We start from the raw sequence: 21,400 nt of genomic DNA on the forward strand, positions 1-21,400 counted from the left end.
TTCAAAAATAACGGCTAGCTGACGTCAGCTAGTCGTTGCATTTGAAAATTGGCCTAGAATTCCTGTCAGATATAACCGACAAGAATATTTTCCTGTCGGTTATATCTGACAGGAATGCTAGAATTTCTGGCCCAGCTCGGGGCTGGCTAGCTAGTTGGATTAGGCCAGCAGGTCGGCCCTTTGGCCCTTTCAGATTCCGTGGGGCCCATGAGCCCTCTAGCCTAGCCCTCGGTTGGGGACGGTTTTCGGGCTATTTTCGGCCCTCTAGCCCTTTGGACCCTTCGGATGGAGATTACCTTAACTACAAAGCAGCAAACTAAAAACTAGCAATTGGAGACTTAATTCAAACTGACAGTTGGTTTCTTCCTTCTCAAGTATCCGATCAAAACCAAATTCTACTTAATTCCAACACTCCCCTTCATGGGAAATGCTTAGAAAATTCTCCTTTTTCTTTCAATTTTGTGGGTGGATAGGAAAGAACTTTTTGGGACCGTCAGATTTATAATGTTGCATGTAAGTCTCATGCACACCATTTTTAATTGTCCACACACCCTTCTTTAATTATGACCGTTAGATTGAATAAACCAAATGATGAGATTGAACAAGATTAACCACTAGTGTGTATGAAGCTGTATAGCGTGGGTATATCATTTCTCTTTTTTTTTTTTTTCATTTTTTTTTTCCCAAGTGCACCTTTGTTTTTGGTTTGGTGGAAGTAAAAACCACATGGTTTAAGACATAGGAACAAAAGAAAAGACCACTAAAACTAAAGCATTCTATCTTATATTTCTCAAGCATTGTCAGGAAACAACAACAAAGCCTTACCCGCACTAAATGGGGTCGTCATTTTCAGGAAACAAAGAATTGAAAAAAATATACAAGCATGTGGTTTGATAAAAAGGATTATCACTCCTCGCTCTGTTTCCTGAAACAAAGAATATTGGTATCGAAGAGTTTAGTTTGTTCCAGTGCGCATTGCTAGTCTCAAGCAAAACAGACTAGTTTTCGACACCTTCATCAAGGAATTATGATTTCACTGGACCGAAAATCAAGCTTATAAACTATTTTCCCGCCTTTCTTACAGGTCATCCTTTTTTGTTACGGAAGAGGTAGATCCCTCAACGTCTTGTGATTTCATTGCAAAACCATTCTCTGTATCAAAGCCACGGTGTGAAACTTCTTCATTTTCTTCTGTATGCTCTGACTGGTGGAGCTCACTGTCATGCTTTGCTGCATCCACATCCCCCTCAAATGTCAAGCTATCAGAAGCATCTTCTTCCTTTAACCCCCATGATTTGTCTTCTGATGGAGTTGGCGAAAGGGGTACAGCGTCATCAATTAAGTCCGCAACTCTCACCTTGTCAACCAAACCCATTCATTATTATACATAGATCATTCTACTGCATTGCATCAATAAGCTTTACATAATAATTCTAGTAGCTCAACTTGATGTTGCTATAAATTTTGCATCTTCAAAATGTCACGAAATTATCCAAGGTCGCATGATTATATAAGAAACAATGAAAATGGGAGGAGGTGGGGAGGGGAGGAGGAATGCATGTTAGCAGAAGCAAATGGACAGTTTACATTAGTTCAGGAACCCTATCAAACTCAGAAAAATGCCTCAGCGAAACTGAATACTATAACTTTCTCATAATGTTTGAGGTATCTTTGGTTCGACAAACCATCGTGTCCATTTTAAATGCCAGTGTCATTCTTGAAAGATCAAATTACCACAAACATCTTAACTTGAAACAGGAATAAAAAATTATCAACCAATTAAAATGCATGGCGTGGCCACAATGCTGTAAATCAAGTCTAAATCAGTTTCAGTGTAGGATATTTGCAAGTACCTGCATAGGCTGCAGATCATTAAGTTCTTTCTCATCAGTCTTGCTCACTCCTTGAGCTTGCAGCTCCATAGAATCCCGAGTGAGTTGACGAAGAAAGTTCACGTCATCAGACCTAACTCCAAACCCTTTCAAAAGCTTGGAGCCCAGCTGCAAACTCGTCTGCAAGAATTAAAATATTAATTAGGTGTCAAGTTGTAATAAAAAGACTTGCTAGTTAATGTATTCAATAACACAAACAATAACAATGAGTTAACTTGATACCTCTGCACTTTCCAGGATAGCATCTGTTGCACCTGATTTCTTCAGTTCTAAAAGGTGCTTGAGATCCAGAGCTCGGGCATAAATAGGGATCTGCCGATACAGAATTCTTACCATATTCAGACCACAGTGGAGAAGTATACAAAAGGGTTTAAAATCCGATAGACAGGAAATGATATTGGCAGGAATTTAGCCTTCGTACTACTTGAGCTGGTGAGATCAATGTATAGCCAAAAAAGACAGGGACTCTCAAATTGAATTGGATGTCAATATCAAATTTAAAGGTTTCTACAATGCCCTTCAAATCAGAGTTCAATGGGAAACTCCTTTGAGGCACAAATTGTACGATGTCACTCTGTGTGTATAAATAAGTAATATTTCTTACTCTTGAACTTCTATGATTCTAAGCTGTAAACTAAACCACGTCAGGGTCCAGATGAATTTAGAAAAGCTGGAATGAAGATAATGCATATGAGAACCCCATCCCCACTCGCGTGCACACAGAAATGTAACAAAGTCAGTGGAAAACCGTATAAAGAAGATGAAAACAAAAACAGTTTCAGGCTTCATATAAAAATGGGTTGAAAACCACTGAATGTCCTACATTGAGTCGAAATCCAAAACAAGGATAATTCATGCAGCAATAGCAAATTTGAAACTTGTGCTTTTAGCCCAAGATTGGATGACATGACAAAACATGTTTAATGAGGGACAATGTTTCTATGACAGGTACTGAAACTTCACAAGCTCCTGAGAACAAATTTTTTCCCTTTGCTGTGGTTTCTAGTGAACCCAAATAAAGTTTCTGTCTACTTAGCGTGATTGCATCCTATGTTCTTATAATGGATTGACAAGAGAGAGAGCGAGCGCATTACCGCTGGGAAAGCAAGTCGAAGCCTTTGAACGGCCTCAGTAGTTCTACTCCTTGCAGTGTACAAAACCATGACGGCTTTGGGGGAAGAGATGCCAGCAGATTGCAAAACTGCTGGACGTGATCCATCCCCATACAGAATTGGAAAACCAAGTTTCCTGGACGCCTGTAAATGGAATGGTGAAAGGAATTTAATGTCATCACCAAGTATCAATTTATCTTTAACATACTTTTAAAAAATAATAATATAGAACTGCAATAAATATATAGATTTTTCATTTGTTAAAGATGTCAAACTTCCTCCAAGTGTCAAAAACAAAACTAATAAGGTTTAAGGAGAATTAAATGGAAACAATAATAAACTTTATCTGGGTAGCAAATTCCAATCTGCATATTAAGCATATTTCACTCTTTCATCACTGATTCCCAGCTTCTAATGCAATTATGCAATTAGAGTCCCCAAACAGCATATGATATCTAGATTAGGTGTTTCTACCATAGTTTAGCTCTTGAGGCTTGTTAAATATAACGTTTATGATATCAAGATTACTGCATTGGTGATGAGATCCTTAGTGTTTTCATGCTATCAGAAAATATTACAACTATACAAAAACCAATTTGGTGGGTGGCAATCATTTCATTCTAATGGTGTGTAAAATTATATGGTACTTTATAACTGACAATTCAAAATTCACTTCTGTTGTAATTGTTAAATCCAGACTTCCTCAATTAATTATGGCAATTAAGAAGATTTCACCTGCTTTATTACAAGTTATCAACTATTTCAGACTAAACAAGAAGTCCAAATATTTCGGACTGAGCTAGTAGTCATTCATATAAAATCCTTTTTAACATAGAAAGCAACAAAAAGAAAATTCATTGACCTTCACCACAGAAGGATCCATATCAAAAGCTACAAACGGCAATCCCAGATTATCGCTATCTATCCCAGATGCCAATGGAGTGGACAAGAAATTGGCAAGGACCTGGACATGAGAGAGAGAGAGAGAGAGAGAGAGAGAGAGAGAGAGAGAGAGAGAGAGAGAGAAAGAGAGAGAGCAATTACAATTGGATCTGAGACCCGCAGCTCACTTGCAATTATAATACTGCAGAACAACATAAGTTAAACTTACCTGGCCCATTTGTCCAAATCCAAGAATAACAACAGGTTCACTTGAATCAAAGTTCACCACCTCAGCAGCTTTCTGTACAAATTTGTTTAAAATTCAGGCACTAAACTGAAATCAAAGATATGGGAGTATTATAAATCAAAAACTAATTTAGAAAACACTGGATGGTTATACTACTTGATGATTTATCATAAATAAATTATTAAAAAGAAAAGTAGAAAAAAAAAATTGATTAGAGTGAAGAACATTCAAATGATTACGTTCAGTTTCTGATAAAACGTTAAATGATAAATGTTATAGCCTTGAGCTGTAACTTAAAAGGTTGATGCATATAAAATCAATCCAGACACATCAATGCCAGACTTTTCATCAATCAATTCCTACATGATGTAGGAACTCACATCCTCGGCACCAAATTTGTCATCAATCAATTCAGCAGCCCTTCTTCCAGCTTCATTAAGCAATGGGGTCAATGCCATTGACAAGACAACAACAATTATAAGCAACTTGTTAAGCTCGAGTGGCAGCACACCAAGCCTGTTTCGACAACGCAGGAAGTTATTTAAACAGATAGAAATGCTGAAATGTTAAGTCATACTATTTTCTGTTTGATATAACGAGTTATGAGTCTATAACTCACCTATTTGCAAGCGAAAAAACAACAAATCCAAACTCGCCTCCCTGAGATAGAAGCAGCCCTATTCTTACACTTTCCTGTAAGGTAAGTCCAACACGAGGGCCTATAGCTGTTATTATCAGTGTCTTGATGACAATCAAACCTGCCAAGAGTGTAAGCACATTCGGCCACTCTCGGAACAGAAGCTGCATATAAAAGAAAATATGACTTGTGTAAGAGAAAAGGCAGGCTAAATTATGGATGATTAATGATTATTCTGCTTTTTCTATTATTGGTGCATCTGTAAATGTTTTATATGAGAACCGAACACAGAGAGATAAGTTCACGTCACATAGGCCAAAGAAATAAGGACCTTAAATTTCATCTTTATTGGTTTATTTTTCAAGACATTAGGACCACTTACCAGATCAATAAAACAGTTAAAGGAAACAGAATAAAATGCATAGTCATAACCAAGTTAAATTTTTTCATACAAAAAATAAATTATTTGGTGCCTGGGTTCACTAACAGTATTCTGTCACCGAAACATTAAACAAAGAGAACCGTGTGAAAACAAGCAGGCAGCCAAACAAGTTTCCAAAAATTGCGTTCAGAGAAGAAAAGTTTAGAAAACAAGCTTGAATCCGGAAACATAAATTGATATTTGAAACTAAACAGTACTTCTGTACCGGCATGTCAATGGATGTCCCTGTAGTTACAAAAAATAATCCAAGAAGTAAGCCTCGAAATGGCCTTATATCAGCTTCAATTTGTGTCCGGAAATTTGTTTCCGCTAACAGTGCTCCAGCCAAAAAAGCTCCAAGCTGCATATACAGTGAAACTCAACTATTACATGGATAGAGGACGTGATAATCTCAGATATTCTCCATCTATGAGAAGGAATGTCAAACCGTATCACTGAAACCCAACTTCTGGGTGAGAAGTGAGGTCCCCGCAACTGTCAATAAGCAAAGTGCAACAAAAGCCTCAGAGCTCCTTGCTTCTGCCACAAACTGATTTTACAAACTTAATTTAGTGGCCAGAAACAAAATATACAAAAAGAGTTTAAGCTGTTCTGTTTGCCATGCCCACCTCAAAAACTCGTCTAAGAAGGAATTTTCCTCCAAGAGAAAGAATACCAAGTCCACCTAAGGCTTTTAGACTTTCCTTCAGAAGCGTTGGCCATATACTTTCCTCTGCTAGGTTCTGAAGAAAAATAAAAATGAAGGAATGCTGAATAAGTGACTAGTATCTGAAAGCAGGTAAAAAGTTTAAAAAGAAAACGAAAAGAAATAAAACATCATAGTCAAGATAAAAGGTGTAAAAAGTGACGACACAAATCAGGGATGGATGATAAAATAAAATTCCCTCAAAACATGAAGGCGTTGATAATAAAAACAGGTTTCCTGTATTAATAATTTAATATAATAGAAGGCTAGAAGCTTCATCCAAAAATAAAAATCCCTACAAATATAGAGTGATATTTTCCAGTATTAAGTATCCTTCACTGATGATATATTTTGGATCGGACCTAGAAATTAGAATTGAAAATTTCCAAATCAGTTTGAGCTTTACGTTGGGTTTTCACTGGAATTTCTTTCTTCCATGCTCCACACTCTTCACAAAAGACATTGCACAGATCACATAATGAGATAAACAGTGGTCTACTACCACCCAGTACTCACAGCCATACGATTAATTCTTTTTTTATTATTATATATAGGAGACAATGATTTTATGTTCTACCATCAATATTCAGTAATCCTAATGACATCAACAAAATTGTACATTCAACTACAACCGTTGAAAAATATTAGTTGAATTTCTCGTATACCTGACTTTCCAGCACTGGAAGTATGACTAAGAGAGGTACAACTGCTATGTCCTGCAAATATCAAGTAGTGGGGGGCCAAAAGTTATTGACATCATACTCTTGTTGTATATTTTGCATGGCGATCTTATCAAAATCCAGAATGGGAAGTAAAAGAAACTGCAACACCATTGCTTATTCCATTCAATTCAACAAATCAAAACAAACCAGCGTGGCTTGGAATAGAACCTGTAGAAGAAGTATCCCTAGAGTTGCGGACCCAAATCTTGTAGGGAGTTCACCTTTCTCTGCAAGTAGCTATACATTATTCTATGTAAGCAGCGATATTAAATGGTCATTAATCTATTACATATAAATTAACAGAAATTTTTTTGGTACGAGGAATAAAGTAGACATTCTGCATTGTTGTCCATTTTAGAACTTGTAAAGGTAAAAAGTTAATGAAATTGAAACAATGGATACTGTCAAAACCATCTAAGACACTGAATTCCCCAAACTAGGATCTTAAATGTGTTACATGGATTAACTTAAGAGTTGTTGGTCTAGCGGTCAGGTCCTTGGTTTGCTCCCAAGTGGTCTGGGGTTCAACTCTCTCCCATGGTACCACCTAGCAAATACTACAGTTTCTCGCTCCCCAAATGTTGTGGGGTCAGGCGGGGGGCCTAGTGATTAGTCGGGTCAAAGACTCAGATACACTAGTTAAAGAAAAAATAAACGTGTTACATGGATTATACCCATTCAAGGGACCAAAATTTGGATAAAAGATATGATATGCTCGTAAGCGGATGATACACACATGCATACTTATTGTCAATTCTTACTAAATTATTATGCTTTATTTGCTGGTGAGGTGCTATAGTCAAGTCATACAAGCACCATTAATACCAACAATAAAACAGAAAACTCTTCCTACACTTCCTTAGACAACTATTTTATATTGTTAACGTTCAGGTGTCTATGACAATTCATCAAAACCAGTTAATCTCCTTTTTAGGTTAATGTTCAGCTTCGATTTAAATATGTGAAAACATTTGTTATAAAGAAGATATGTAATAGACAGCATACAAGTACTACATTTCATAGTTCATACAATATGTATGGTGATTGAGATTTTGAGTAACTAGCTTAACAGCATGGTTTTAAAGCTTGACAACAAAGCATCCTTAACTGTGAAAAGGACTTCTAAGTTTAAAGCCAGCACAGCCAAGTTTCTGGTCAGTTTAACTTTAACCTAACAACTGAAATGTCATGGTGCGATCTGCAACTATATAGATTGCCTATTACCCCTGGTAAGAAGTAAACTATCATCAAAGCGTTCTTACTAAAACTTAGAAAGCAAAAGAATAGGAAAAGAAAATGAAATATATAAAGCACGTGACTTTAGCTTAGCAAGGGGGAAGAGAGAAAGAAAATGATCACTTTTTTTCTCGAATATAACTAACCATTTTCTAGCACCAATCATTAATAGCAGCTAAATGAAACAGATTTCTTCATTTGAAAAATTCTGCAGTTCCCTATTTAAATTACCTGAAGTACAAAAGCTGAAGAAGACAGAGAGAGAGCAGCACCAATCACTACGGCTTCATCAATGCTTCTGATGTTGACCTATTACGAAAGGAAGAACATAAAATAAAATTTTAAAATGGCTTGGATAAGGACAGAGGTCTGTCTGTATCACACTCCAGTTGGTGACACTGAAAGACAAACCAATAGTGATTTTAAACATCAAGAAGGCTTACTAACTTAACGAAACAAATATATCATACTTGAATATTTTACCAGGACAAGCACTTGGATAAAGATAATAAAGAAAATTGGATTTCCACTATAACTAAATTAGTTGTCAAATCTTTACGAAAACTAAATTATACTCGTAGAGTTAGCCCAAGATGTGAGGGAGGGTGGAGTAATGGGTTAGGATTAGGATGGGTTCAGAGCTTGAACCCCTTCAATGTATAAAGGACACTTGGGCTAAAAACAAAATTATACTCCTCAGGTTAGTTGTGAGGGAGGGTGGGGTAATGGATTACGAATAAGCTTGAACCCTTCCAATGAACCAAAGACCAATAAGATATAAAACAAAGAACATAGAAGTAATACCATCCTGAATTTATGGATACAAAGGACAGATAAGAATAATATAAGACCTGATATGTGCAACTAGCCACTAGCTTAGTAACCATGCCCATTAGCTCAAATCGTAATCAAGTTAGAAAGTATGGTTCGCATAAGTTGAAATCAAAAGAAGAGAATTATAGAAGAAAACTGTAAACACTGCACCAAATGTGGATGCAAGCCTGAAAACTATATAAAGTGGAATCAAACAAGTAACTAAGTCAAAAGATTCAAAACATAACAAGAGCAGATGAATGGTGATATCGTGTTACATATAGATGAAACAAATGCTAAAAGTGTTCTACGGAACAGAGCTCTCACCAAATCAGGCCTTGAGTTAAAGAGGAACGTCAAAATTTGGGTTCCAACAGCACCATTAGGTGGAAGTTCGAAGGCTGTGAAAGCAAGAGTAGATAATATGACCTTCAAGAGGGGAAAAAAAAAGGTCAAAATTTCAAGCAGCATTATTTGTGTTTTTCCACGCAATTTGTGCAGCATTCATAAACTGCAAACAGAAGCTTAGCATAAAAGATCAGCGCAAAGAGCAATTATAGGACTACGTAATGACAATTGTACTATTCGAAGGTGTTTAAAATTATATATTAACAGCACTAAGTACACTTCCAGCTCGACGAAAATAACCTTTCATGAAATTCTCCCACAACAAAGGTGTTGCAAGAACCTTAGCCCTTAAGCAATGCAAATGCCCCTATGCCTATTCAATAAGAAGTTCAGAACTTACTTTAATTATAATTTATCAACGCTTATTGATCAGAGAGAGAGAGAGAGAGATCTAAAAAATGATATTTGTTACTGAAAAGTAATTTGTTTATATAAATAACTTTTCACAAAAATGAGATATATAAAAATATAATTAAATTATTTGGTTCCATGCAATTAATTTGTTAAGCAAACAAAACATTGAAATGCAACGTCCATTTCTTCCTGCTTCTTATTAGCAACTCAATTCCTATGTTATTCCATTCCTTATGAAGAATCATCTTTTTCTTTCTTTTTTTGGGTGCCTTAACCATGAAATCTGAAATAACCTCAAAAAGTACAATTTTCAGTTGTATGAAATATATATCTGATGACAAACTACTCCAGTTTGAACTTCATTATTATCCTCAATAGATACTAGAAACACCAAGTATTGCTTTTTGTCTACAAATTACCTGAGTTAATCCCATTCCGAAGGCATATTTTGCAAGAGCCTTTAGACGCGAAAATGAAAGCTCCAAGCCCATCTCAAACAGCTGAAAGGGAAACATAACAGTCAAACAAAACGAAAAGAGTGTAAAAGGTATGCACCAACATATCACCATGAGAGGAATATAAGCTTCTTTAGAAAATCATATTCTTTTAACTTTTGGGAGAATGCAAATTGCAGAAAGAAAAATGGCACAAGCGTCGAAGAAGACTATGCAAAGCAGAGGACACTTCATCCAAACACCTTCCCAGGTATTTTCCCTGTCCATAATCCTCAATATGTCCAGCCAGTGAACCCTAAATATTTATCATCCTTCTTCCTCTTAGTGTCACAGTTAGGTAAATCCGGTAATTAACCAATAGAAATTTTTTTTTAAGATGGATGTACTTATGTTTGAGCATCAAAAGTACACACGAGAATAAATTATTTTCATTCCTTCTATGAAGTACATAAGGGTGGCCCTAAGGAAAAGGAAAATGTTCTGTCTTTGTAATGGAAAAAGAAATTTTTGGCTTATCTCAAGTGTTAGGCAACCACTAGACCTCAAAAACTTAAGTTAGAGAATGATCCAAGCATGCATATCGAGCCAACACACTCCCTCCTCACCAGCACCTCCCTAACCAGCAAAAGATGGTGAATGCCAGTAGGAGGTTCTAGGCATGACCTCATGTGATCAAGGGTATGATATCATGTTAGACAACTATTGAACCCCAAAAGGTTAAGTTGTTGGGGAATACACAACTACGTATATTGGCAATGACCATTTGAATAATGGCATTTAGTCTCCACTTTGGTCTTGAGTCAAATCTCATAGACGACAGTTGTTGAATATGACAGAAAATATACCAATAATGTATATCAAGCTAACACCAAGGACTATCACAGGTTCACAAAGCAAGGTGATGAATTTGCAGTATTCATAGACATGGTACAGGTACAGCATAAGAATAGAAGGCCAGATATTATTAACTTTTCCGACAGTACACATCAACAAAGAATGCTTACCAAGAAAAGAATCCCCCATTCAGACAAAACTTTCACATCTGTAAGATTCCGAATCAAGCCAAATTGATTGAGTACTATCCCCGCAAAAAAGAAACCAAGTATCTGAAAACCATAGGGTATACTGTATTTCATCTAAGAAGAGATTTCATGTAAATTTAGAAAAGTAACAATAATATAGGTACGATCCAACAATAGTCTTACAGGGCTAGCTTTAATGATCTTGAATGCAGGAACGATAATGACAGTAACAGCTAAGAACGTCAAAGTATCAAATCCCAAGTCATTAATGACATCAACAGCACTCGCAACATCAAGTCCTGCATGCGTTCGCAATCTTTTTGAATAGACTGGTCTGTGGTTTGAGAAATAAAGTCCCCTCCATCCGCAGACAGAGGAAGCTAGTAAAGGATTTCCCACAAAGTTTCTTGCAGCAAAAGGGGGATGCCTTGTGTTATAATTAGTGGCATATGATAATGGATGCACTTGATGGTTACTGGAATACGGAATAAAAGAACGCCCAGAAAGCCGTGATATGGATAGAGAGCAGGCCATAGATGGGCTCTTTTGTTTGATAGTGTTGTATCCCTGCAAGGAAGAGAAGACAAGATATAGGCTAGATTAACTTAAAAAATTTAACTAGCTTACTCTACTATTAAAATGCAGGAGCAAAGAAGAATGGAAAACTTAATGGCTTTCGATTTTAAACAAAAATTCCGAAACTTTGGCTGATTACATGTTCTGGTTTCCTGCGGAGGATTGAAAACTTGACATAATAATATTAGGGCAAAATTGGCAAAAATTTGAGCACATAGATGACAGTTTGAATTATTTGACAAATTAGTCATCATTTCATCGCAGATTAGATGAGCCAGAATACTTCTATAAAAAAAAACTCCAATCTGTTTTAAGCTGTTCCCTACTGATGGTGATGGTCACCAAAAGAAAGACAACATCTTTTCAGTTCATCATTTGGTAGGCATGAAAATATACAGAAAAGGAAAAGAGGTAGGGGCCAATTTACCTTAGAGCTTTCGAAATAAGCCACCGACTTCAACATAGTGCTGAGGCTGATGACAGAAGAAAACCCACATTGAAGAAAAGAAAAACCCCCAATTTATTTTGCTTTTCTTACAAAACCCACAATTTACTTCTGCAAATATTGAGGAAAACACAGAGAGCTAAGTCATTTGACCCTTCCGAGTAAAAGATGAGAAAGAAAGAGAGCGAGAAACAAAAGATGAGGACGAAAAATGCACACGAGAGAGATTTAATCCGGTAAGCTTGGATTGCATGCGACTGCGTCTGTCGACAACTCGACAGTTTGTGGAGGAAAGGCAGGCTGAGGCAGGCGTTGGAGCAACGAGAAAGGGGTTTCAACGTCAACTAAATGACAAAAGCCGATATGATTTTTCCGTATACCGCGTCTGTCCACCTGGCGATTTACCATAGGCTGCAAAGACCTTGCCACTTGTAATTATCTGACACAACTTTTAGCAGATAAGGCAGAAAAGATAGAATCACGGTAATCACCACCAATGTTTGTGCACGTTTTCTTTTTCGTTGGTGAAATTGGCTTGGCTTTACCTATGGAAATACGAAGGAATAAGGGATTGCACCCGGCGAGGATGTGAACGATTGGGTATGGAATAAACAACTTCCTATGTTAACAGGATACTTTCAACTTTCATTTTTCAAGTTTTGTATCTAAAATTAATGGTACCGTTCATATTTTCATACGTGATAAGTGAATATGCTCTCAAAGTAGTGTAGTAGGGCACCTCAAGATTCACGGTGTTTCTGCTCCCATCGGGTGTGCTTAGGGCCTGTTTGGGATTGAGGTGCTTAAAAAAAAAGCTACTATGAAAAAAAGCTATGAAAATTTTTGGTGTTTGGTAAACTTTAAAAATCAGCTTTTTTTCAAAGTTGAGGGTGAAAAAAAGCCCAAAACCAAGAGATGACAAGAAGCTGCAATTTGTAGCTTCCAAAAGCAGCTTATTTTCACCCACACACGGGTGAACAGTGTCCAGGTTTAATGAAATATACCATAACCCAAAATTGCCCTCGGCTTTCCCTTCACCGACGCTCTCGCCTTTCCTCCAGAACTCTCTCGCACGCCTTTCCTCCAGAACTTTCCCTTCACCTCAGAGCTCTCTCGCTAACCCGAACCTCAGGCTCTCTCTCGTTCTCTCGTTCTCTCGTTCCGTCGTTTCAAAAACTAGCGAACTCGTTCTCGTTCTCCAGGTTTCTCCAGGTAAGCTTCTCATTTATTTGTTTGGATTTTTCAAATTAGGGATGGGGAGATTAGGGAAAGAGGGGTGGGAAGAGCAAAGGGATGAGGGAATGGGTGTCGGGAAAAACAATTGGGGATGGAGGGTGGGGAAAAATTAATTGGGGAAGGGTGATATGGTTTGTGGAAAAAATTAATTGGGAAAAAATTAATTGGGGAAAAAATTAGGGTTTGTGGAGGAAACAAAAAAGGTCTGCTTCTGATTCTGATTTGGGTATATGTCAGGGCTAATTTGCTTTGAAGAAGGTCTGCTTCTGATTTGGGTATATGTCAGGGATAATTTGCTTTGCTCTGCTTCTAATCTGTGAACTGTGCTCTCGATTTGTCATGTGCTTCTGATTTGTCATGTGTTTTTTGGGTCAAAATATTCCTCAGAAGTTCCGGGTTTATGTTGCAGGTGACACATTAGAAGATCGCAGGATTGAAGATCGCAGCCAAGAAGTCAGAGGGTTTATATTCTCCAAAATTCTGGTTTGTTTTCCTTGATATAATATAATAGCACAAGTTATAATAAATTTTATTATTACTCTCTTTGGTTTTTGCTGGAAAGCTGAATTTTTTTTTACATTATGCCATTGTATTTTCCCTTTCACTAATAACTGAAACATTATTAGCCCTTTTTTTCTTTGGCGGAGATTGTAAGACATGTGTTAATTCTTTGTGATATTTGATGTGTTTCTGTCCATTGTTCCATGATTGCTTGGTTTCTGGTTTTTCTCAGTGTGTTCTCATGCTGTCTGCATTATCTTTTTTGTGGTACGGTCTAAATTCTGAGAAGAGTTTCCTACTTTCAGTAGTTTGTGCACTCCTGAAGGCTGTCTTTTGGTGCAATCAGATTGTAATAAACAAAGTGAACAACATAATGCTAATTGGAAAAAAAAAACATGAAAACAAGAAAGGAACGGATTTAATCTAACCTGGTAACGTTTCAGCTAATGCTATTACTGTTAAAAGTATGGTCATACTGTTAAAAGTATGATCACAAGGCCTCACACATTCTGACTTGTTAGCTAATGCATTGTTAGCTCATTAATTAACAGTTTAATCTTTTGGGGTTCATTGGTTGTCTATTATTGACCAATAAAACACACACACCACTCACACTCTCATTCACGTGTAATGACGGCATTTCTCTTTAACAATAAAGTTTTCAGAGAATTATTAATGAGTATTGTCAAATGCTGGGATCAATTGAGGAAAATTAAATAACAAGTTAATGGATAGACGATGTTGAAGAACTTGCCTGAGGGGGTGCATGTTCAGAAGTTTGGAGTCGATATTCATGTATGATCCAGTCGGTTTTGTTGCCGTTAGGTGCCCGTCCCTTGTAGAACACCAGGGTCTTCCTCATTCCTATAATGTTGTCCTTTGAAAGCACTGCCTTGTCTCTTCCTGTTGCCTTCCAGAATCCAGCAGCTGTGGCTCTATTTGTCCGCGTTCCAGTCGGGTACTTCTTGTCTTTGTGACTGAAGAAGTACCACTCGTTCTGTTCACTGTAACCTAACCTGCATCTCGCTGTACCACACAATACATATACATAGTTCTCAGAATGACTGAATATGCTCATAATCTTATGAGATGTCAATAAAAACTCTTTTGTTTAGCCATTGATGAGTGATGACAGAGAGTAGCATTTGTGTTTATGTTGTTTCTATCTGTTTTGTTTTGATTTTGCTACCAACAAGCATCCGCGCATTTTTCCAATGTTGTTTTCTTTCTACACGTTGCCATATCCAAAATTTGTAAATATAAATATAGTATGAACACAAAAACGCCCTTAGGACCATATCTATTTATGCCATTTCGAAGTCAAGCTGCAAATGTTAAAATTAAGTTGGTTCTAAGTACGTTGTATGTCCCATGGTTCGATTTTGTATAGGTCAATGTCAACGATGACATCTAGGTCAATATGTAGTGAGTTGATCTTTCTTTTCAGGTAGTAACCCACAAGTTCTTCTTCTGTCGGGTGAAATCTGAAGCCTGGTGGAACACAAGATTCTATCTCCATTACTAATGTTCAGTATGTAGACGCACCTGCATATCAGGCAAGGAAGTATGAGGAAGAGTAATTATTATACTTTTGACCAGCTATATATGTGCATGAGTGTTTATAGAGAGAGTACTACCAATCTTGTTGTAGTCATGTATATTCATCCATCATGTGAAATAAAAAGAGTCATGTGATCCATTTTTTTCTCACAAACGTATTGCCTATGTAACAGTCATGGTTGTCATTCCTAATCTTCTATATATCTAACATTTTGTAGTCCCTTTCTTTATAACTTAGTTTCAATTTCTTAGGACTTATAAATTCCTTACTCAAACATATAGCCGCAAGCTTCTTGTAATTGGCGTAGGTCTAACATCAAAGAGAAGACAACCAAACAATTTACTCTTAATTTGGAGAGATACTGAAGAAGGAATTCTATAAGTTTTATAGAACCTATTCTATAGGAGCTAAATTGTTAGCTAGTAATGATGGCGATTTCACTTTGTGGGAGCTGTGAGTGGTCCTGCATGTGTTTTTAGCTAAATGACTGCGGAAAAAGAAATCATGACAGACTAGTAGTGGATTGGAAACCACCACACACTAACATTAAAACATAGGATTATCTTATAATTAAGCTCAAGTAATTTGTTTTCATTAGTTGCATGGAGTAATTAGGCAAAAGTATATCGAACACAAAAGTTGGCCGAAAAGCTTGACTTTGCTGGCACAAGCATGTTATATTTGAGTGCAGTGCACTCCCTGCTTCCTACCTCCTGCTCGATCAATGTCTACTGGTAGTAACAGTGGTGCGAATTAAATTCCTTTGAGCATTTCATTTCATACCCAGGACATAGCTACACAATCAAAACTAATCAATTAAGACCAATCTAAGATTTTCATTAATTACCGTGAGATTGTCAATTCGATCTATATAGTACAAACAAATCATTGATCGATCGATCGATGGATCATCCATAACACAAAATGTTAATTTTTAATTAACCGTAAATGTAGATGGATGACACAAACGCTAGTAAGCTCATCGTCATAAATATTGCTACCAACAAGGCAAGGATAAAAAGAAGTGTTCCATACGTGAGCCCTTTCTTTTTACCAATTATAAATAAGAATTAGAATTTTGTGATGAAAAGTAAACAAGAGTTAAACTTGACATTGACAAAATTCCAATCTAAATACAAATAAATAGGATCCAAGATAAGAAGATATTTATTGGTTATTTCTTGATATATTTATATATATATGTGTGTATTTATATGTATGTATATATACAAACTGTGAACCCAATTTGTGATGTAATGTATTTGTAGTTGTATGTGAATCATTTATCGGTTATTTCTTGGTTATATTACAATATCATTTGTTCGTGTTTTAATATATATATATATGTATATATACAAATCAGTAGTTGGTATCGATGGCAAAGAAGGGGGCATCTTCGTCAAATCCTGTAGCTACATGGAATGCGCACAATATATCAATATTTTGTGATCTTTGCATCAAGGAGGTTGAGGCCGGACATCGTCCGGGCACTCACTTTGACAAAGAAGGATATGCAAATATTAGAGCTAACTTCAAGGCAGAGACAGGGCATGATTATGAAAAAAAGCAACTGAAAAATAAGTGGGATGCACTTAAAAATGAGTGGAAGTTGTGGAAAGAATTAGTTGGTAAAGAAACTGGCTTAGGGTGGAATTCAAGCAAGGGTACCGTTGATGCCTCTGAGGAGTGGTGGAACAATAAAATTCAGGTTTGTGTATTTATCTTTTAATATGTATTATGATATCATGCAATATGTATTAACCATATTCTTTCTTACTTGTAGATAAACAAAGAATATGGAAAATTGCGAAAAAAAGGCATTAGTCCTGAGATGGAGGACAAGTTAGATAGGATGTTCTTGAGTACAATTGCTACCGGTGAACATGCCTGGGCACCTTCATCTGGAGTACTACCACCAGAGTCAAGAGAGGAATCTGTAGGACAAATTGATTCATATGAGGAGGAAGAAACTGAGACTATGCAGGATCTAAGGCAAGCAAGTAGGAAGGGAAAAAAAAGAGCGGCTAACCAAGGAGAATTGCATAAGAAGAAGGTTGATAAGAAGGGGAAAAAAATTGGAGGTGCTGCAAAACTTTGTGGTCAAATTGACCGTCTTGTTGAAGCTTATGAAACTAGGAGTTCTGCAAACTCATTGATGAGGTCGCTGCATATAGGTAGTAGTATTCCGGAAGTGTTAGCGGTTGTTGCACAATTGCCTGGTTGTGAGCCACCTAGCGAGTTATGGTTGTTTGCTACATGTTTATTTTGTTCTGCAGAGAAGCGAGAGGTGTTTACTACGATACAAGATCCTGAAGTTCAGCTCACTTGGTTGAAATATATGTTCAACAAAGAACAATAAGAAGCTATAACTATGAATTAGAACTTTGTGTAGTTTGTACTTTGCATTAAGACTATGTGTTGAATGTGGCTTGTATTTTGTGTTTATTGAATGTTGGATTATGATTTCTTGTTAAACGTTGGATTGACTTGTTCTTGAATGTCGGATTATGACTTCTTAGTGATTGTTGGATTATGACTTGTGGAATGTTGAATTATGTGTTAGGTTACAGGTATATTCAATATGAACACTTCTGATGATGATGTTGAGGAGTTGGAGGATGGTCTAATTATATGCGCTGTAGCGAGAGCTGTTGAAACATATTATTTAAAATATGTCCACAAAACTCCATGTATGAATTCTTCCCATACAGGTAATATTTGGTTGATGGAAGTACTGCAAGGAAATGACGTGCGATGCTATAGAATGTTTAGGATGAACAAAGATGTCTTTTATAGGTTATCCAATGACTTGCAAACTAATTATGGATTGAAAGGTTCAAGGAAAATGAATGCAACTGAAATATTAGGAATGTTCTTGCATATGTTGGGACATGGTGTAAAAAATAGATTAGCTCAAGAGAGATTTCAACATTCTGGTGAGACTGTTAGTAGATATTTTGGTGCTATGTTGGATATCGTATGTAAGATGGCAATAGATATTATCAAACCAATGGATTCGGAGTTTCGTGGCATTCCCCCAGAAATAAGGAGAGATACAAGATACATGCCTTATTTTAAGGTAAAATTTGACTCGTATTCTAACTTATTTGCAAACTATAAGTGTAGGTTGACGATTTTCTTTTATATTATTATTTTTAGGATTGTATTGGTGCCATAGATGGAGTGCATGTTGAGGCTTCAATACCACCTCCGGATCAAGTTCCATACATTGGTAGGAAAGGAATACCGACTCAAAATGTTATGGCTGCATGTAATTTTGACATGCAATTCACATTTGCTTGTGCCGGATGGGAAGGCACTGCACATGATACAAGGGTTTTTCTATCCGTGCTACGGAATCCAAATTTAAACTTTTCTGAGCCTCCAAATGGTAATCTTCATACTCTTATTATAACATTTTACATACTTGCTTTGTATAATTATTACAATACAAAACAAATTTTCAATTGTCAGGAAAATATTACTTGGTAGATGCGGGGTACCCACAAATGAGAGGTTATTTGGGACCATATAAAGGTGAAAGATATCACCTCCCGGACTTTCGTAGGGGTGCCGAACCAACGGGTCACATAGAGGTATTCAACCACAGACATTCTTCTCTTAGGAGCATCATTGAACGAACTTTTGGGGTATGGAAGAAAAGATGGGCAATTTTAAGGGATATGCCTAATTACCCGTTCAATAAGCAAGTGAAGATTGTCATTGCTACAATGGCTCTTCATAACTACATACGGAGGTATTCTGAACGTGATCGTCATTTTGATGACCCCAGGGACTTTTGTGAAGAAAGCGATAGTAGTGATGATGATGATGATGAATATCAAAATTATCAAGTTGAAGGATCACATGAGATAGAGGCATTAAGAAATAGAATAGCAACAAGTTTGATGAATGCATCTAATTAGACTACTTTCAAGTACATTAACAATGTTGTACTAATGAATCCTAGCTATTTACTCTAAAATATTTCTATTAAAGTTGTTTGTTATACTAATTAATATTTAAGATAAAGTTTATAAATATTTTTCTTCTAAAAATAAAATATATTTAGTAATTCACTTTTATTTGTTAAGAAAATTAAATTAATAGCACATCTAGTAATATACCCTTTTTGGTCATTTCACACAGTCACAGCTGTTTTACAAAAAAGTTTACCAAACACTATGATACTGCTTTTTGTTTCCAAAAGCACTTTTACAAAAAAGTTTACCAAACACTTTGCTAGCTTTATTTCACAGCCGCTTATTCTCACAGCACAGCCACTTATTCTCACAGCAGCTTTTTTTCAAAGCACAGCAATACCAAACCAGCCCTTAAAGCCTCCCCATTTTTGAAGCGGCTGTCAAACTTTATCACCGGGTATTGGGATCAATGAGTGAGGTTAGAGTGCATATAACTTTTTTCAAAGTGCTAATAACAACTCTTCTTTCTTGGGTTCTCGTAGTACAATTATGACTTCTTGTTAATTTTTTTGGGTTTCTCATCTTGGGAAACCTACTTGAAACTGTATACGAAAAAAAATGTCTACACAAAACCAAGCAAAAGAAGGCATCATCCTCAATTAGAGCATTCCCAATGTAGGTTTTATTCTTCATGAGGCTACTATATTTAAAGTCTTATGAGAATTTTCATCCCCAATGAGCCGGAAAATTGGGTTAGATCCACCATTTGGGCTAGCAACTTTCTTTTTTGGGTAGCATAAAATTGAGCTACATGCAGCCCCAGAAAACAGTGGGTCCCACAAGAAAAGTAGAAATCTATGTGAGTCACTCTCCCTTCATTTGCGAATACGCTTATACTCTCATTTTACTATTTTTTTTAATTCCTTTTTCTTACATATTTTTTTTCCAAAGATCCTCCTACATTTTCTTTGTATGTTTAACGCTTAAGACATAAAATGATATAAGCTATTCTACTAAAAAGGCTCATTTTTATTAGTCTAAAAATTTAAATTTCCCCCTTAAAACTTTAACACATCATATATATTTTTTTCCTAACTTAAACTCGTTTATTGGGTTTTAACAAAAAAAAAAATGTTCATTAAATTTGCTTTATGACTTAGATTACAAATTTTTAAACCTAAAATGCCCCTTGTTATATGATGAAATATTTGGTTGTGTTTGTAATTTATTGCAATTTAGCTAATTAATGGTTGTTTTAAATTCCATAAGAATTAAAATTTCAAATTGATTTAACGTTCCTGAGCATTGTTGTGTGAAATTTTCAAATAATTTTTTTGAAAATTGTATGATACTAATTTACTAATTGGTGCTAGGTAAATTGTTGTGCTGTACCTAAAAATAAAATTATTTCTGAGCGCAAAGTGAGGGTTTATATCTTTTAACGGATGAGATTGAGATAAGAGAATCTAATCCAACAAACAGTTTATAAGTGATGAAATCTAACTATCATAATTTGAACTTCTTAGGTTGAAAGGTTCTTAAATTAAAAAAATTAAAAAAAAAAGATAACACGTCTAAAAGTCTACTTAAGAAAAGTTAACACACAAAAAAAAATGGTCAAATAATCAAATTACTACATAAATAAATATTTATAGCCCCTTAGACCATCGCCAACCCTTAACCTAAAACCTAAAATTTTTAGCCCATAAAATCTAGAAATAGTTTTTATGCCCTAGCCCTTATGACCTAAATTTTTTAGCCCGAGATTATTAAAAAATAAATTTAGGCTAATTTTTTCTTTTAAGTAATTTTTTTTAATTATGTACACTATCATAATTTAATTTTATGAACATTTTAACCTAAAAATAATTAGATTCCGATAAATATTGAAAAATCACTAAATTTGGGTGAATTTTGAGTTAAATAATTTTTTTAATTATTTTAACCATTGGATTTAAATTTGGGCTTTTAGATCTTTTTTGTTATTGTTAGATTTAATTATATTCGATCTCAGCCGTTGAATTCAATAAATCCTGAATCCTGAAGAACATGCCCACGTGAGTGGGGTCCCGCAGCCCACACCATTTTCTGGGCTAAATCCTAGGCTATTTCTAGTTTTGTTTTAGATTTTAGGTTTTAGGTCTAATTTTAAAATTGGGTTGGGTTGGGTTGGGTTTTTTGTGTGTGTGTGTGTGTGGGGGGGGGGGGGGGGGGGTGGGGGGGGGGGGGGGGTGGGGGGGGGGTGGGGAAG

The 21,400-nt window shown here is 36.1% G+C and overlaps 3 protein-coding genes across 4 annotated transcripts; 1 reads left to right on the forward strand and 2 right to left on the reverse strand.

Annotated features, from left to right (window-relative positions):
• Positions 1-761: 761 nt before the first annotated feature.
• LOC137725282 (K(+) efflux antiporter 3, chloroplastic) lies at positions 762-12,264 on the reverse strand. Of its 2 annotated transcripts, XM_088694890.1 has the most exons (20): positions 12,146-12,245; positions 11,911-12,039; positions 11,091-11,474; positions 10,890-10,991; positions 9,850-9,930; positions 8,996-9,097; positions 8,087-8,164; positions 6,788-6,856; positions 6,563-6,613; positions 5,821-5,934; positions 5,640-5,741; positions 5,418-5,552; positions 4,753-4,934; positions 4,514-4,649; positions 4,116-4,187; positions 3,867-3,968; positions 2,987-3,148; positions 2,115-2,204; positions 1,854-2,012; positions 762-1,357 (listed from the first exon to the last, which is right to left on the reverse strand). In XM_088694890.1, exons 2-20 carry the CDS (start codon positions 11,944-11,946, stop codon positions 1,079-1,081), a joined length of 2,436 nt encoding a protein of 811 aa, XP_088551016.1. In that variant the 5' UTR covers positions 11,947-12,039; positions 12,146-12,245; the 3' UTR covers positions 762-1,078. The 2 variants fall into 2 exon arrangements, with proteins under 2 accessions (XP_088551016.1, XP_068320018.2); XM_068463917.2 differs by having other exon boundaries at positions 11,911-12,264.
• A 2,125-nt stretch (positions 12,265-14,389) lies between these two features.
• On the reverse strand, positions 14,390-15,184 carry LOC148697116 (NAC domain-containing protein 30-like). The gene is made up of 2 exons (XM_088693454.1): positions 15,025-15,184; positions 14,390-14,691 (listed from the first exon to the last, which is right to left on the reverse strand). The coding sequence occupies exons 1-2, from the start codon at positions 15,182-15,184 to the stop codon at positions 14,390-14,392; spliced, it is 462 nt and encodes a 153-aa protein (XP_088549580.1).
• A 1,359-nt stretch (positions 15,185-16,543) lies between these two features.
• Positions 16,544-17,724, forward strand: LOC137724560 (L10-interacting MYB domain-containing protein-like). The gene is made up of 2 exons (XM_088693302.1): positions 16,544-16,934; positions 17,010-17,724. Exons 1-2 carry the CDS (start codon positions 16,602-16,604, stop codon positions 17,583-17,585), a joined length of 909 nt encoding a protein of 302 aa, XP_088549428.1. The 5' UTR covers positions 16,544-16,601; the 3' UTR covers positions 17,586-17,724.
• The last annotated feature ends 3,676 nt before the right edge of the window (positions 17,725-21,400 follow it).

This window comes from Pyrus communis, chromosome 5, assembly GCF_041283825.1.
Source record: "Pyrus communis isolate YQ-2024b chromosome 5, ASM4128382v1, whole genome shotgun sequence".
In the NCBI taxonomy this organism is placed as follows: domain Eukaryota; kingdom Viridiplantae; phylum Streptophyta; class Magnoliopsida; order Rosales; family Rosaceae; genus Pyrus; species Pyrus communis.

Bases quoted from the DNA above. Each gene is read 5' to 3' on its own strand.
- LOC137725282 (XM_068463917.2), bottom strand. From the start codon at position 11,946: ATGTTGAAGTCGGTGGCTTATTTCGAAAGCTCTAAG. The intron at 11,475-11,910 runs GTAAATTGGCCC...TCTTCCTTGCAG, and splicing joins CTTATTTCGAAAGCTCTAAG to GGATACAACACTATCAAACA. The intron at 5,553-5,639 runs GTTTGACATTCC...CTGTATATGCAG, and splicing joins AGTTGGGTTTCAGTGATACG to CTTGGAGCTTTTTTGGCTGG.
- LOC148697116 (XM_088693454.1), bottom strand. From the start codon at position 15,184: ATGGAGATAGAATCTTGTGTTCCACCAGGCTTCAGATTTCACCCGACA. The intron at 14,692-15,024 runs GTACTTAGAACC...TGTGTGGTACAG, and splicing joins CGAACCATGGGACATACAAC to CGAGATGCAGGTTAGGTTAC.
- LOC137724560 (XM_088693302.1), top strand. From the start codon at position 16,602: ATGGCAAAGAAGGGGGCATCTTCGTCAAATCCTGTAGCTACATGGAAT. The intron at 16,935-17,009 runs GTTTGTGTATTT...TCTTACTTGTAG, and splicing joins GGTGGAACAATAAAATTCAG to ATAAACAAAGAATATGGAAA.